The 12,967-nt window shown below is 33.2% G+C and overlaps 1 protein-coding gene across 1 annotated transcript in view; it reads right to left on the bottom strand.

The window, feature by feature from the left end:
- Positions 1 to 12,967, bottom strand: part of LOC119607033 (nephrin-like) — a gene marked incomplete at its 3' end in the record, with an annotated part of 200,152 nt that overhangs the window by 32,031 nt on the left and 155,154 nt on the right. The window contains exon 4 of the mRNA XM_037960750.1: positions 3,654 to 3,747. Within this exon, the coding sequence (XP_037816678.1) occupies positions 3,654 to 3,747 (94 nt within the window). The remainder of the gene's footprint in view (positions 1 to 3,653; positions 3,748 to 12,967) is intronic.

The raw sequence follows: 12,967 nt of genomic DNA, 5'->3' as shown, positions 1-12,967 counted from the left end.
GCTTTTTGTCGAGATAGGAGTATATTAAACATAATTATGAACTTAAAAGCCCTATTCGGCGGGTTCAGTTGTATAGGGGCTAGGTGAAATAATGGTCCGATGTTAACCATTTTCAATAGGCTTTGTCTTCGATACCATAGAAAATCATGTTCTAAATGTCATTGAATTATCTTCAAAATTGCGACCTGTAGTTTGATTACAAGGTTTACAAGCCCTATTCAGGGGTTCAGTTGTATGGGGGCTAGGTGAAATAATGGACCGATCTTAGCCATTTTCAATAGGTTTCGTACCTGGGACAATAGAAGATCATGTGTCAAATTTCATTGAATTATCTTCAAAATTGCGACCTTTAGTTTGATTACAAGGTTTACATGGACGGACGGACATAGCTAAATCGACTCAGAAAATGATTCTAAGCCGATTGGTATACTTTATACCAATATTATTGTGCGTTACAAACATCAGCACAAACCCAATATACCCTCCCCACTAAAGTGGTGTAGGGTATAAAAATACTTCAAGTACTCCTCTAAATAAGGCGTATACTTAATATTTGTAATATCAAAAAATCAACAAGTAAGAAATTATAGTCGGGCGAGGCCGACCATATAATACCCTACACCTTTGACAAAAATATAATGTGATTTAGTTGCCATAATAAAGCATTTAAGTTGAATTGTACCTTGCCTTAGATATACATACTTAAGCCGTTTATTGTTGAATAAAATTGTGGACATTTAAGTGAAATTTTGATGGGGGCTTTTCATAGGGGCTAGGGTCATAAGAGAACCTATTATTATGGAATTCGTGGGGGTCATCAAGTCTTGTATACAACTTGGTTATTGCAGCTTTTTGTCGAGATATGAGTATATTAAACATAATTATTAACTTAAAAGCCCTATTCGGCGGGTTCAGTTGTATGGGGGCTAGGTGAAATAATGGACCGATGTAAACCATTTTCAACATCGGTACCATAAAAGATCATGTGCCAAATTTCATTGAATTATCTCCAAAATTGCGACCTTTAGTTTGATTACAAGTTTTAAAAGCCCTATTCGGGGGTTCAATTGTATGGGGGCTAGGAGAAATAATGGACCGATGGTAACCATTTTAAATAGGCTTCGTCTACGGTACCATAAAAGATCATGTGTCAAATTTAATTGAATTATCTCCATAATTGCGACCTGTAGTTTGATTACAAGTTTTAAAAGCCCTATTCGGGGGTTCAGTTGTATGGGGGCTAGGTGAAATAATGGACCGATGTTAACCATTTTCAATAGGCTTCGTCTACGATACCGTAAAAGATCATGTACCAAATTTCATTGAATTATCTCCAAAATTGCGACCTGTAGTTTGATTACAAATTTTAAAAGCCCTATACGAGGGGTTCAGTTGTATGGGGGCTAGGTGAAATAATGGACCGATGTAAACCATTTTCAACAGGCTTCATCTATGGTACCATAAAAGATTATGCGCCAAATTTCATTGAATTATCTCAAAAATTGCTACCTGTAGTTTGATTACAAGTTTTAAAAGCCCTATTCGAGGGGTTCAGTTGTATGGGGGCTAGGTGAAATAATGGACCGATATAAACCATTTTCAACAGGCTTCATCTACGGTACCATGAAAGATCATGTGCCAAATTTCATTGAATTATATCCAAAATTGAGACCTTTAGTTTGATTACAAATTTTAAAAGCCCTATTCGGGGGTTAAGTTGTATGGGGGCTAGGTGAAATAATGGACCGATGGTAACCATTTTCAATAGGCTTCGTCTACGATACCATAAAATATCATGTGCCAAATTTCATTGAACTATCTCCAAAATTGCGACCTGTAGTTTGATTACAAGGATTACAAGCCCTTTTGGGGGGTTCAGTTGTATGGGGGCTAGGTGAAATAATGGACCGATCTTAACCATTTTCGATAGGCTTCGTCTACGATACCATAAAAGATCATGTGCTAAATGTCATTGAATTATCTTCAAAATTGCGACCTGTAGTTTGATTACAAGGTTTACAAGCCCTATTCAGGGGTTCAGTTATATGGGGGCTAGGTGAAATAATGGACCAATCTTAACCATTTTCAATAGGTTTCGTCCCTGGGACAATAGAAGATCATGTGTCAAATTTCATTGAATTATCTTCAAAATTTAGTTTGATTACAAGGTTTACATGGACGGACGGACAGACGGACGGACGGACATAGCTAAATCGACTCAGAAAATGATTCTAAGCTGATTGGTATACTTTATACCAATATTATTGTGCGTTACAAACATCAGCACAAACCCAATATACCCTCCCCACCAAAGTGGTGTAGGGTATAAAAAAAAGTACTCCTCTAAATAAGGCGTATACTTAATATTTGTAATATCAAAAAATCAATAACACGTATACGTACAGGTGTCTTTAAAAAAAGCAATACAATTTCATAATGTAAATCAAAATTCCGAACGTTTTGCAAGATATGAATCTTTTAACATGGCATCAAATATCTAATTCCGGTAAATGGATGGCAAATATTGTCCTTATCAGTTCTTATATAGTTATGCCCATGATCGCTTGTGGACCATCAGAATACGTAATATCACCCTCTCTTATACATCATGAAGAGGCTTTACATACTATACTTATTTGAACGATTGTCTATTTTTCAGGACGACTTCCTCAATTTGGATTTGATACATACATCCCTATAAGTACCCCAGTAAATAGATGGTCACATTTTTGTTCATTCCAACCTAATACATATGTATGCATACATTGATAGATAAATTTCCATAATATTTTGCTGTTGTTGTTATTATTTCCACTCTAATGTTTACACTTTACTATATTTTGATTCGTTGTTATTATTACATGTATGTATGTATAAAATACATCAAAATAATAACAAGAATATGCAAATGAATACACAAGTAAGTATGTAACACAAATACATTGAAATACAAAAGTACAGAGCAGTTTTTATCTCAAATTTATAAAACTAAGAAGTCGTCAAAGATCCACTATGGATTTCTAAATATACATATATGAAATATATTGCTTATTTTAATATTTTTTTCTATAGGTGTAGCTCGCAACTGTTTCATTTTGGCTGGTAGTGTCTCCTGCTTTATTTGTTAAAAATATCTACATTATTTTAAAAATTGTATTTCTGTCTTCTTAAAATAACAACGACATGATTATGTATGCACATTTGTTACATTTTTAATGATGCTTCTGTGTACAAATGTAGTTGCACAGATATGAATAAATTCCCAGTAGGTCACCAAACTAGTACCCAAATGTCGAATTTTCAGCCAACTAGGAGCTGTTGTAGCCAATCGTATACTAATGTTAAAATTCCTCATGATTCCTTTAAAAGAGTCAGTATATCACCATGTTGATAGACCGACTCTCTCTGTTGCACAAGAAGAAAACATCTTTAAACTTTTTAATAATTCTACCGGGTATCAATAAATGCAGATTGTCTCTTGTAAAACAAATAAATTATAAAATATGTACATATTATTGTTGTTATTACTGTCAATAAATGTATGATTATTTTAAAAACGAACTTTATGTTATTTTTCATAAACAACATAAAAAATTCACAAGTTAAACTTAGATAGAAATATGAAAGTTGCAAACTATTTTAAGGATACTTACTTATGACTGATAAATTGAAACGGAAGCTTTGTGTTTGACTAGTACGAAAGTCAATGCGACAACGATAGATGCCTTGGTCATGACGTTTGATATCCTGAAAATAAAGGAAAAGAAAACATCACTTGAAATGCATAAATTTAAGTTGCTTAAAAATGCTAAAATTTTAAATTTTTAAACTGTTTTTAAAGAGATTTTAATTTAATTAAAATATTTTCTTTCTATAAGGACACCTTTTCATAAAACATTTTCCCACACATTTAAATTTGTTTTAAAAACAAGCTTATAAATGTTGGTGGCATCCTGTTTTGTGTTTTGTTTTTTTTTTTTCTTTTCTTGACAAAAACCAAAAACACAACATTAATGTAAGTAAAATTCTTAACATAATTAATCTAATTTTCATTTCCAACTGGCATAATTGAAAGGCAACGCACTTAATTTACTAAATGTTTTCGGCTTTTCTGTGTTTCTTTTCATTTTTTGCTGGCTGAACATATGGTGGGCGTGTTGTGTCAAAACAAAAAGAAACACATTTAGCACACCAAAAATGAAAAATGATTTAAAAAAGTGCTTAAAACGAAGTTAAACAAACCCTCTAAAAAGGAAGGTAATTAAGAAATGAAAAGTCTTCCTTCCTTTTAAAAAACAAAAAAACAAGTAAGAAATTATAGTCGGGCGCGACCGATCATATAATACCCTACACGTGTTACAAAAATAAAATGTGATTTTGTTTTCATAAAAAAGCATTGTAGTTGAATTGTACATTGCCTCAGATATACTTAAGCCATTTATTGTTGAATAAAATTGTGGACATTTTAGTCAAATTTTGAAGGCGGCTTTGTATCATCATCAAGGCTAGTATAGCACTTGGTTTTGCAGCTTTTGTTGAGATACGAGTATATTAAACATAATTATGAATTTAAAAGTCCTATTCGTCAGGTAGGGGGCTAGGTGAAATAATGGACCGATGTCAACCATTTTCAATAGGCTTTATCTCCGATACCATAGAAGATCATGTGCCAAATTTCATTGAATAACCATCAAAATTGCAACCTGTAGTTTGATTACAAGGTTTACAAGCCCTATTCCGGGATTCAGTTGTATGGGTCTAGGTGAAATAATGGACCGATCTTAACCATTTTCAATAGGCTTCGTCCCAAATTTCATTGAATTATCTTCAAAATTGCGACCTGTAGTTTGATTACAAGGTTTACATGGACGGACGGACGGATGGACAGGCGGACGGACATAGCTAAATCGACTTAGAAAATGATTCTAAGCCGATTGGTATACTTTAAGGTGGGTATAGGACCAATATTATTGTGCGTTACAAACATCAGCACAAACCCAATATACCCTCCCCACTAAAGTGATGTAGGGTATAACAAGAGACTCCAAAAAAACAGTGATTTCTTACAAAATTAAACAATTTAAATGGAAAAGCAGTAATTTGTTTATGTATAGTGAGAAGGGGGAAAAAAGAGAGGCCCAACACAGGGAAGCAGCGCGCAAACCAACGAACGAACGAACGAAACGAAACAACGAACGAACGAACGAACGAACTAACGAACGAAAAAACGAACGAACGAACGAACGAACGAACGAACGAACGAACGAACGACGAACGAACGAACGAACGAAGAACGAACGAACGAACGAACAAACGAAACGAAAAACGAACGAACGAACGAACGAAACGAACGAACGAACGAACGAAACGAACGAACGAACGACGAACGAACGAACGAAACGAACGAACGAAAGAACGAACGAACGAAAGAACGAACGAACGAAGGAACGAACGAACAACTAACGAACGAACGAACGAAAGAACGAACGAACGAACGAAAACGAACGACGAACGAAAACGAACGAACGAAGAACGAACGAACGAACGAAACGAACGAACGAACGAACGAACGAACGAACGAACGAAACGAACGAACGAACGAAAAACGAAAGAACGACGAAGAAAGAACGAACGAACGAAACGAACGAACGAACGAACGAACGAAACGAACGAACGAACGAACGAAGAACGAACGAAACGAAAGAAGAACGAACGAAACGAACGAACGAACGAACGAAACGAACGAACGAACGAAACGAACGAACGAAACGAACGAACGAACGAACGAATAACGAACGAACGAACGAACGAAACGAACGAACGAACGAAAACGAACGAACGAACAACAACGAACGAAACGAACGAACGAAACGAACGAACGAACCGAACGAACGAACGAACGAACGAACGAACGAACGAACTAACTAAACGCGAACGAACGAACGAAGAACGAACGAACGAACGAAAGAACTAACGAACGAACTAACGAAGAACGAACGAACGAACAACTACAGAAAACGAACGAATAACGAACGAACGAACGAACGAACTAACGAACGAACTAACTAACGAACGAACAACGAACGAACTAACGAACGAACGAACGAACGAACTAACGATAAAACTAACGAAAACTAACTAACTAACTAACTAACGAACTAACTAACTAACTAAAAACTAAACTAACTAAACTAACGAACAACTAACTAACTAACTAACTAACTAACTAACTAAAACTAACTAACTAACAAACTAACTAACTAACTAACTAACTAACTAACTAACTGACTACAGTTCAGACTACTTCCTGAAGACCAGAATTTTTTCTAAATACCTTCCACACTTCAGTCCATTTTTATATATATTTAACTCAATTCGGACAATATTCTATTGTCCAGATTGTTGTCCATACTAGAGTTTTGACTTCTTTCCAGGCTGTAATCCAGTGTAAATTGCAGACTATAGTCAAGTCGATATGCCATCCTTTCTATGGAGAGAATTATTCATGTTAATGTTCATTAATGTTCCGAATCGCATGCCTTTAAATATATTATGGTACACAAAATATTTAAGAATATAATTCAGACTATAATCTACATTATTATCAGCCAATATTTGAGACTATTTTCTAGGATAAAGTTCTGATAATCCAGACTTCGTTCCAAATACGTTCCAGACTTCAGTCTATACTTTACACGTATATTACTCAAACCGGCCTTTAATCTATTGTTGTTCATACTATAGTACAGTCGTCTATTCTACGGACTAAAATCTAGTGTATATTCCAGACTATATGTCATTCCTTTGTATGGTCCAGACTATATTTAAGACTATATTTAAAACTGTAGTTCAAACTTTAATTTAGACTATATTCCAGCCTACAATTCAGGCTATTTCCTAGGATACAATTAAGTCCAGACTTGGTTTCAAACACATTCCAAACTATAGTCCATTGTTTTCTATATTACTCAGTTCATGCTATAATCCAGTCTATTGTCAATTGTTTATTCCGGACTATAGTTTATTCCGTAGAAACTATATGATGTGCTATAGTTGTAAACACTACTATTTCAACACAGTTTATTTGTTCACCAAATATAAGGCGTTTACCGACAAAATAATACAGAAGCGGAAAAAAGTGCATTAGATAGTACATGTACCTTCAAACGCACATATACATACAAATTCATACAAACATATGTATGTATGTTTATATCACTGTGTGTTATAATTTAATATACAAACACTTAAAGCCACATTAGCGTGAAGGTCCTTTTGTTATTATTGTTCGACACAGTGTTGTTGATTCCATTTTACCGAATTACAATATAAACAATGTAATTTCTTGTTTTTCCTTTTACTCCCCAAAAGTAGATTATGTTTTTGGTAAATTTTCGTATGTACAAAATAAAAAAAAATACACCTACATTTATACATGTTCAAATAAGTTTCCAAATGTTTATTGTTTGTTAATACATTAAGTTATTATTGTTTTTGTTGTTGTGTTTTCTTTCACACAACTTTTTAATTCGTACAACATCAATAACAAATTTCGACCATATCAACTTGTTAAATTGGCAAACGCACGCGAATTCTTTATTAATAGCTTGCATGTTTCTAGATAACTTGATTTACTTCTTCGTCTTTGTGTTCTTCATCTCTTTTCATTGTGTTTGAAAAACACCTAGTGCTTTCTTAGAGCTGTAAATAGTCATTGGTAGAGCTTTGTAACACGACTTTAAGCCATAAAGTATTTATTGAGTATTTTGTTATTGTTGCTTCTTGTTTTGTTTTTTTTTCTTTTTGCGAAGAAGAACATGAAGGTTAAATGAGGAAATGAAAAAAATAACTTCCTTAATTTTTTTCACTCCTCTGTTAAATAAAAACATAAATACTCTTACATAGTGGGAGTAAGATAAAGAGGCAACGTTTAACTTTGGAGGAATTATGTGTATAGATTTACAGTAAATGGTGCTGTAGGAAAGCTAAAGAAAAGAGAAATTTTAGGGGAAGTATGAACATGGAAATGTGGAATAGTAACCTTAGTATGTAACTTCTCACTGCTATATCGATAATGCAGCATTTTTTAAGATCGAGACATTTTTGAGACGATTCTTTTATGAACTATATTGACATATTAAAACTGTATTTAAAACCCATACAACAAGATTTTCTTCCGTTTCCCAATCAAAATTCCAACAGATTTGGCTTGGATTAAATATAAGGCCGGGATATGTAAATATATATTCCGGTTGTCTTAGGTCAACAAGAAACATATAAGTAGATAATGATTTGCTAAAGAGCCATAACCGTTTTCCCATCCAGAACCATATTAGGAAAGTGAGAGAAGATTCCTTTGACTAGTCAATAGACATATCTATTTATAAGTCAATAGACAATCCATAGAATAGACAATACTAGGTAATAGACTGGTCCGGTGACTAGTCCATAGTTTGGTCAATAAACTAGTGCATAGAATATCCCATAGAATACGAAAAGGAGTAGCCCATCCTTAGGTCAACAAGAAACATATAGGTAGATAATGATATGCCAAAGAAGAGCCATAACCGTATTCCCATCCAGAACCATATCAGGAAAGTGAGAGAAGAATCCATTGACTAGTCAATAGACGTATCTATGGATTAGCCAATAGACTTTTTGTTGTTAAGTTGTTTATGAACGAGTCAATTGACAATCCATGAAATAGACAGGAGGCTAGACAATAGACTGGTCCATAGACTAGTCTATAGTCTGGTCAATAAATTAGTATATAGAATATCCCACAGAATAATCAAAGGACTAGCCCATAGACAACACAATGAACAACACATAGACTAGTCAATGGACTAGACTATAGATTACTCAATGGGTTTAATGGGAAACTGACAGAAAAATTCATTGGCTAGTCAACAGACATGTCCATAGACTAGCCAATAGACTTTTTCCTAGATTAATCTATAGACTAGTCAATAGAGTAGTATATGAACGATAGACAATCCATAGAATAGACTAGTCAATAGACTTGTTCATAGATTAGTCCTCCCATAGTCTAGTCAATGGCTTAATGCATAGATTAGCCAATTAACTAATCCATAGTCTAGTCAATAGCATAGTCTATAGATTAGCCAATTGAATACTCCATAGATTAGTTCACAGAATATCCCACAGAATACTCAACACACAACACAATGGACTAGCCAATAGCCTACTCAATGGATAGACCATAGACTACTCAAAGGGTTAGCCCATATACTAGTCAATAGACTAGACCATATATTACTCAATGGGTTAAATAGGAAAGTGTGATAAGAATCCATTGACTAGTCAATAGACTAGCCAACAGACTTTTTACTAGATTAGTCTATATACTAGTCAATAGAGAAGTTTATGAACAAGTCAATAGACAAATCCATAGAATAGACTAGTCAATAGACTTGTTCGTAGATTAGTCCCCCCATAGTCTAGTAGTATAGTCTAGTGCATAGATTAGTCAATTGACTATTCCATAGATTAGTTCATAGACTATTTCATAGATTATTCCACAGACTAATCAAAATACGAGTCCACTAACTATGCAAGTTTACAGACTTGCTGTGAACTAGCCAATAAAAAAAGCCGAAAATTTTGTTAGTAATTTTACCATTAAAAAGTAACCATTTTAGCATAAGTTCGAAAATAAAATTTTCCATGCCTAGAATAGATCAAAACGCTGGAAACATTTCTCTTGAAAGTAAGAAGAAACATATATCAAGCTAAATATTTCTGAACAACCTTCAAAGAAACTTCGTCTAGAAGACTAAATTTATAAAAATCGAATGCTAAGCTAATGCAGATCCATTTAATTTTCGGATTTTTCTTGGGAAACTTTTCAGAGCCGGAACATATTCCACGTTAATTAAGCCACATGAAGCCATAATATAACATATTAGCGAAATAAGGTAACGTTCCCTTTTAGGCTGTAAAAATAACTTTTCTAAATATTCTCTTTAATATTTCACTCTATACTTATTCTTTAAACACTTTAGTTATATGTGAGGCCTTAATGGAAAATTTATTAAAAAAAATAGAATTACAAATTTTTTGTCATCATTCGTTTATTTATTTCATTGCTCAAGCCGAGTTAGTACAAATAATGTAAAAAGACACGATCTCCTAAGGGCAATTTTAAAAGTTCACAGCAAAAGTTTTACTTAAATAGGAAATTAATGTAGAAGCTAACAAAAGAAGTATACTTTCTTTTGGGGCGAATAACTATTTATTTTTTTCCACGAGGTTCACGAAATTACTAGTTACAAATCAGCTTACAAATAACTTATATAATAACTAGTTATTTTAGTACGTTTATGTATGTATAAAGCAAAAAAAAAATAAGTCCTCTGGCGGTATTTGAAACCCCGAGTTCAGTTATTTTCTCACTTCACTCTTTACCAGTAAATTCCTCTTTAGCTAAACGAAATAATGTTATTGATAATGACCACTCTTTACCAAGTAATATGTGAAATAACTACTGGCCATTACCAACAATTTAACATTTTATTGCTGTGTAGTTTGTAGACACTCTAGGTAAAGTCGACAAAACCAATACTTACATTTAGGCAAAGTCACCCAGAACTGCTGGGTAATGAGGGCTTACTCATACATCTTATTGCAACACCTACACACGCGGATATAAAATATATTTTATAACATAAGATTACTACACTATAATCAATGTTCATTGGAAATATAAACAATTTAATACTTAAACTCACACATAAACAAAACACACTCATAAATTTTAGAGTTTGTTCTGCTCTCCTCTTCTTTTTATATTTATTTATATATTTTGACATTAATTTTGTTTCATACTCCGCCATTTTCATTCAATGAGTTTACGTGTTATTTGGTCATAATCGTGTAAGAAATTATAGCGTTATTTTGAGAGATTTTTTTTTCGAAAGGGTAGGGGCAGTTGGCTTGACAGGAGACAGTTGAAATGGTTACAAAGGATGTGTGTGATTTTGTAAATAATCATTCTAAAACAAATGTATTATTTGTCGTATATTAAACTCTTATATTGGTATTATTTTATGGATTTTTGTGATGGTATTTAATGATTGTTTGATAAAATTTAATACAAGTTTTGTGGTAACATTTGTTTTATTTTCAGTGCCGCTGTTGTTGTTGATTCAATTCAACGTTGTTTACGTATTTGTTTTTAGAAAGTAAAATAACAAATAATCATGGATTATGTGGCAATTTAATAGTCACATTAAAATATAAAATAAAGGTGCTTAAATTTAATTAGAAAATTTTATACCGATTAGTGTGCTTCTCTGCTTGACAAACTAACTGCTAACTGTTAATTAAATAATCTAAAAAAATATAAATAAATAATGAGTTTTAAATTAAATTGTGGTTTTATGGAGGATATGTGATTTTTTTTTTTGGGAAATTATTTTATACTATTTCAAAATGATTAAGTGTTAGACCAGACTTTATAGACTATAGACTATGCATGGACTAGACTATAGCTAGACTATAGACTGGACTATAGACCAGACTATAAACTAGACTATAGACTAGGCTATAGACTAGGACTATAGACTAGACTATAGACTAGACTATAGACTAGACTATAGACTAGACTACTAGACTATAGACTAGACTATAGACTAGACTATAGACTAGACTATAGACTAACTATAGAATAGACTATAGACTAGACTATAGACTAGACTATAGACTAGACTATAGACTAGAATATAGACTAGACTATAGACTAGACTATAGACTAGACTATAGACTAGACTATAGACTAGACTATAGACTAGACTATAGACTAGACTATAGACTAGACTATAGACTAGACTATAGACTAGACTCTAGACTAGACTATAGACTAGACTATAGACTAGACTATAGACTAGACTAGAGACTAGACTATAGACTAGACTATAGACTAGACTATAGACTAGACTATAGACTAGACATAGACTAGACTATAGACTAGACTCAGACTAGACTATAGACTAGACTATAGACTAGACTATAGACTAGACTATAGACTAGGACTATAGACTAGACTATAGACTAGACTATAGACTAGACTATAGACTAGACTATAGACTAGACTATAGACTAGACTATAGACTAGACTATAGATTAGACTATAGACAGACTATAGACTAGACTATAGACTAGACTATAGACTAGACTATAGACTAGACTATAGACTAGACTATAGACTAGACTATAGACTAGACTATAGACTAGACTATAGACTAGACTATAGACTAGACTATAGACTAGACTATAGACTAGACTATAGACTAGACTAGAGACTAGACTATAGACTAGACTATAGACTAGACTATAGACTAGACTATAGACTAGACTAGATAGACTATAGACTAGACTATAGACTAGACTATAGATTAGACTATAGACTAGACTAGACTATAGACTAGACTATAGACTACACTATAGACTAGACTATTGACTAGACTATAGACTACACTATAGACTAGACTATAGACTAGACTATAGACTAGACTATAGACTAGACTATAGACTAGACTATAGACTAGACTATAGACTAGACTATAGACTAGACTATAGACTAGACTATAGACTAGACTATAGACTAGACTATAGACTAGACTATAGACTAGACTATAGACTAGACTATAGACTAGACTATAGACTAGACTATAGACTAGACTATAGACTAGACTATAGACTAGACTATAGACTAGACTATAGACTAGACTATAGACTAGACTATAGACTAGACTATAGACTAGACTATAGACTAGACTATAGACTAGACTATAGACTAGACTATAGACTAGACTATAGACTAGACTATAGACTAGACTATAGATAGACTATAGACTAGACTATAGACTAGACTATAGACTAGACTATAGACTATACTATAGACTAGACTATAGACTAGACTATAGACTATACTATAGACTAGACT

This window comes from Lucilia sericata, unplaced genomic scaffold (genome assembly GCF_015586225.1).
Source record: "Lucilia sericata isolate MDLA Ls3-8-SP2 unplaced genomic scaffold, ASM1558622v1 Contig000647F_arrow, whole genome shotgun sequence".
Lineage (NCBI taxonomy): Eukaryota > Metazoa > Arthropoda > Insecta > Diptera > Calliphoridae > Lucilia > Lucilia sericata.
This window is presented reverse-complemented; position numbering and strand designations above follow the sequence as displayed.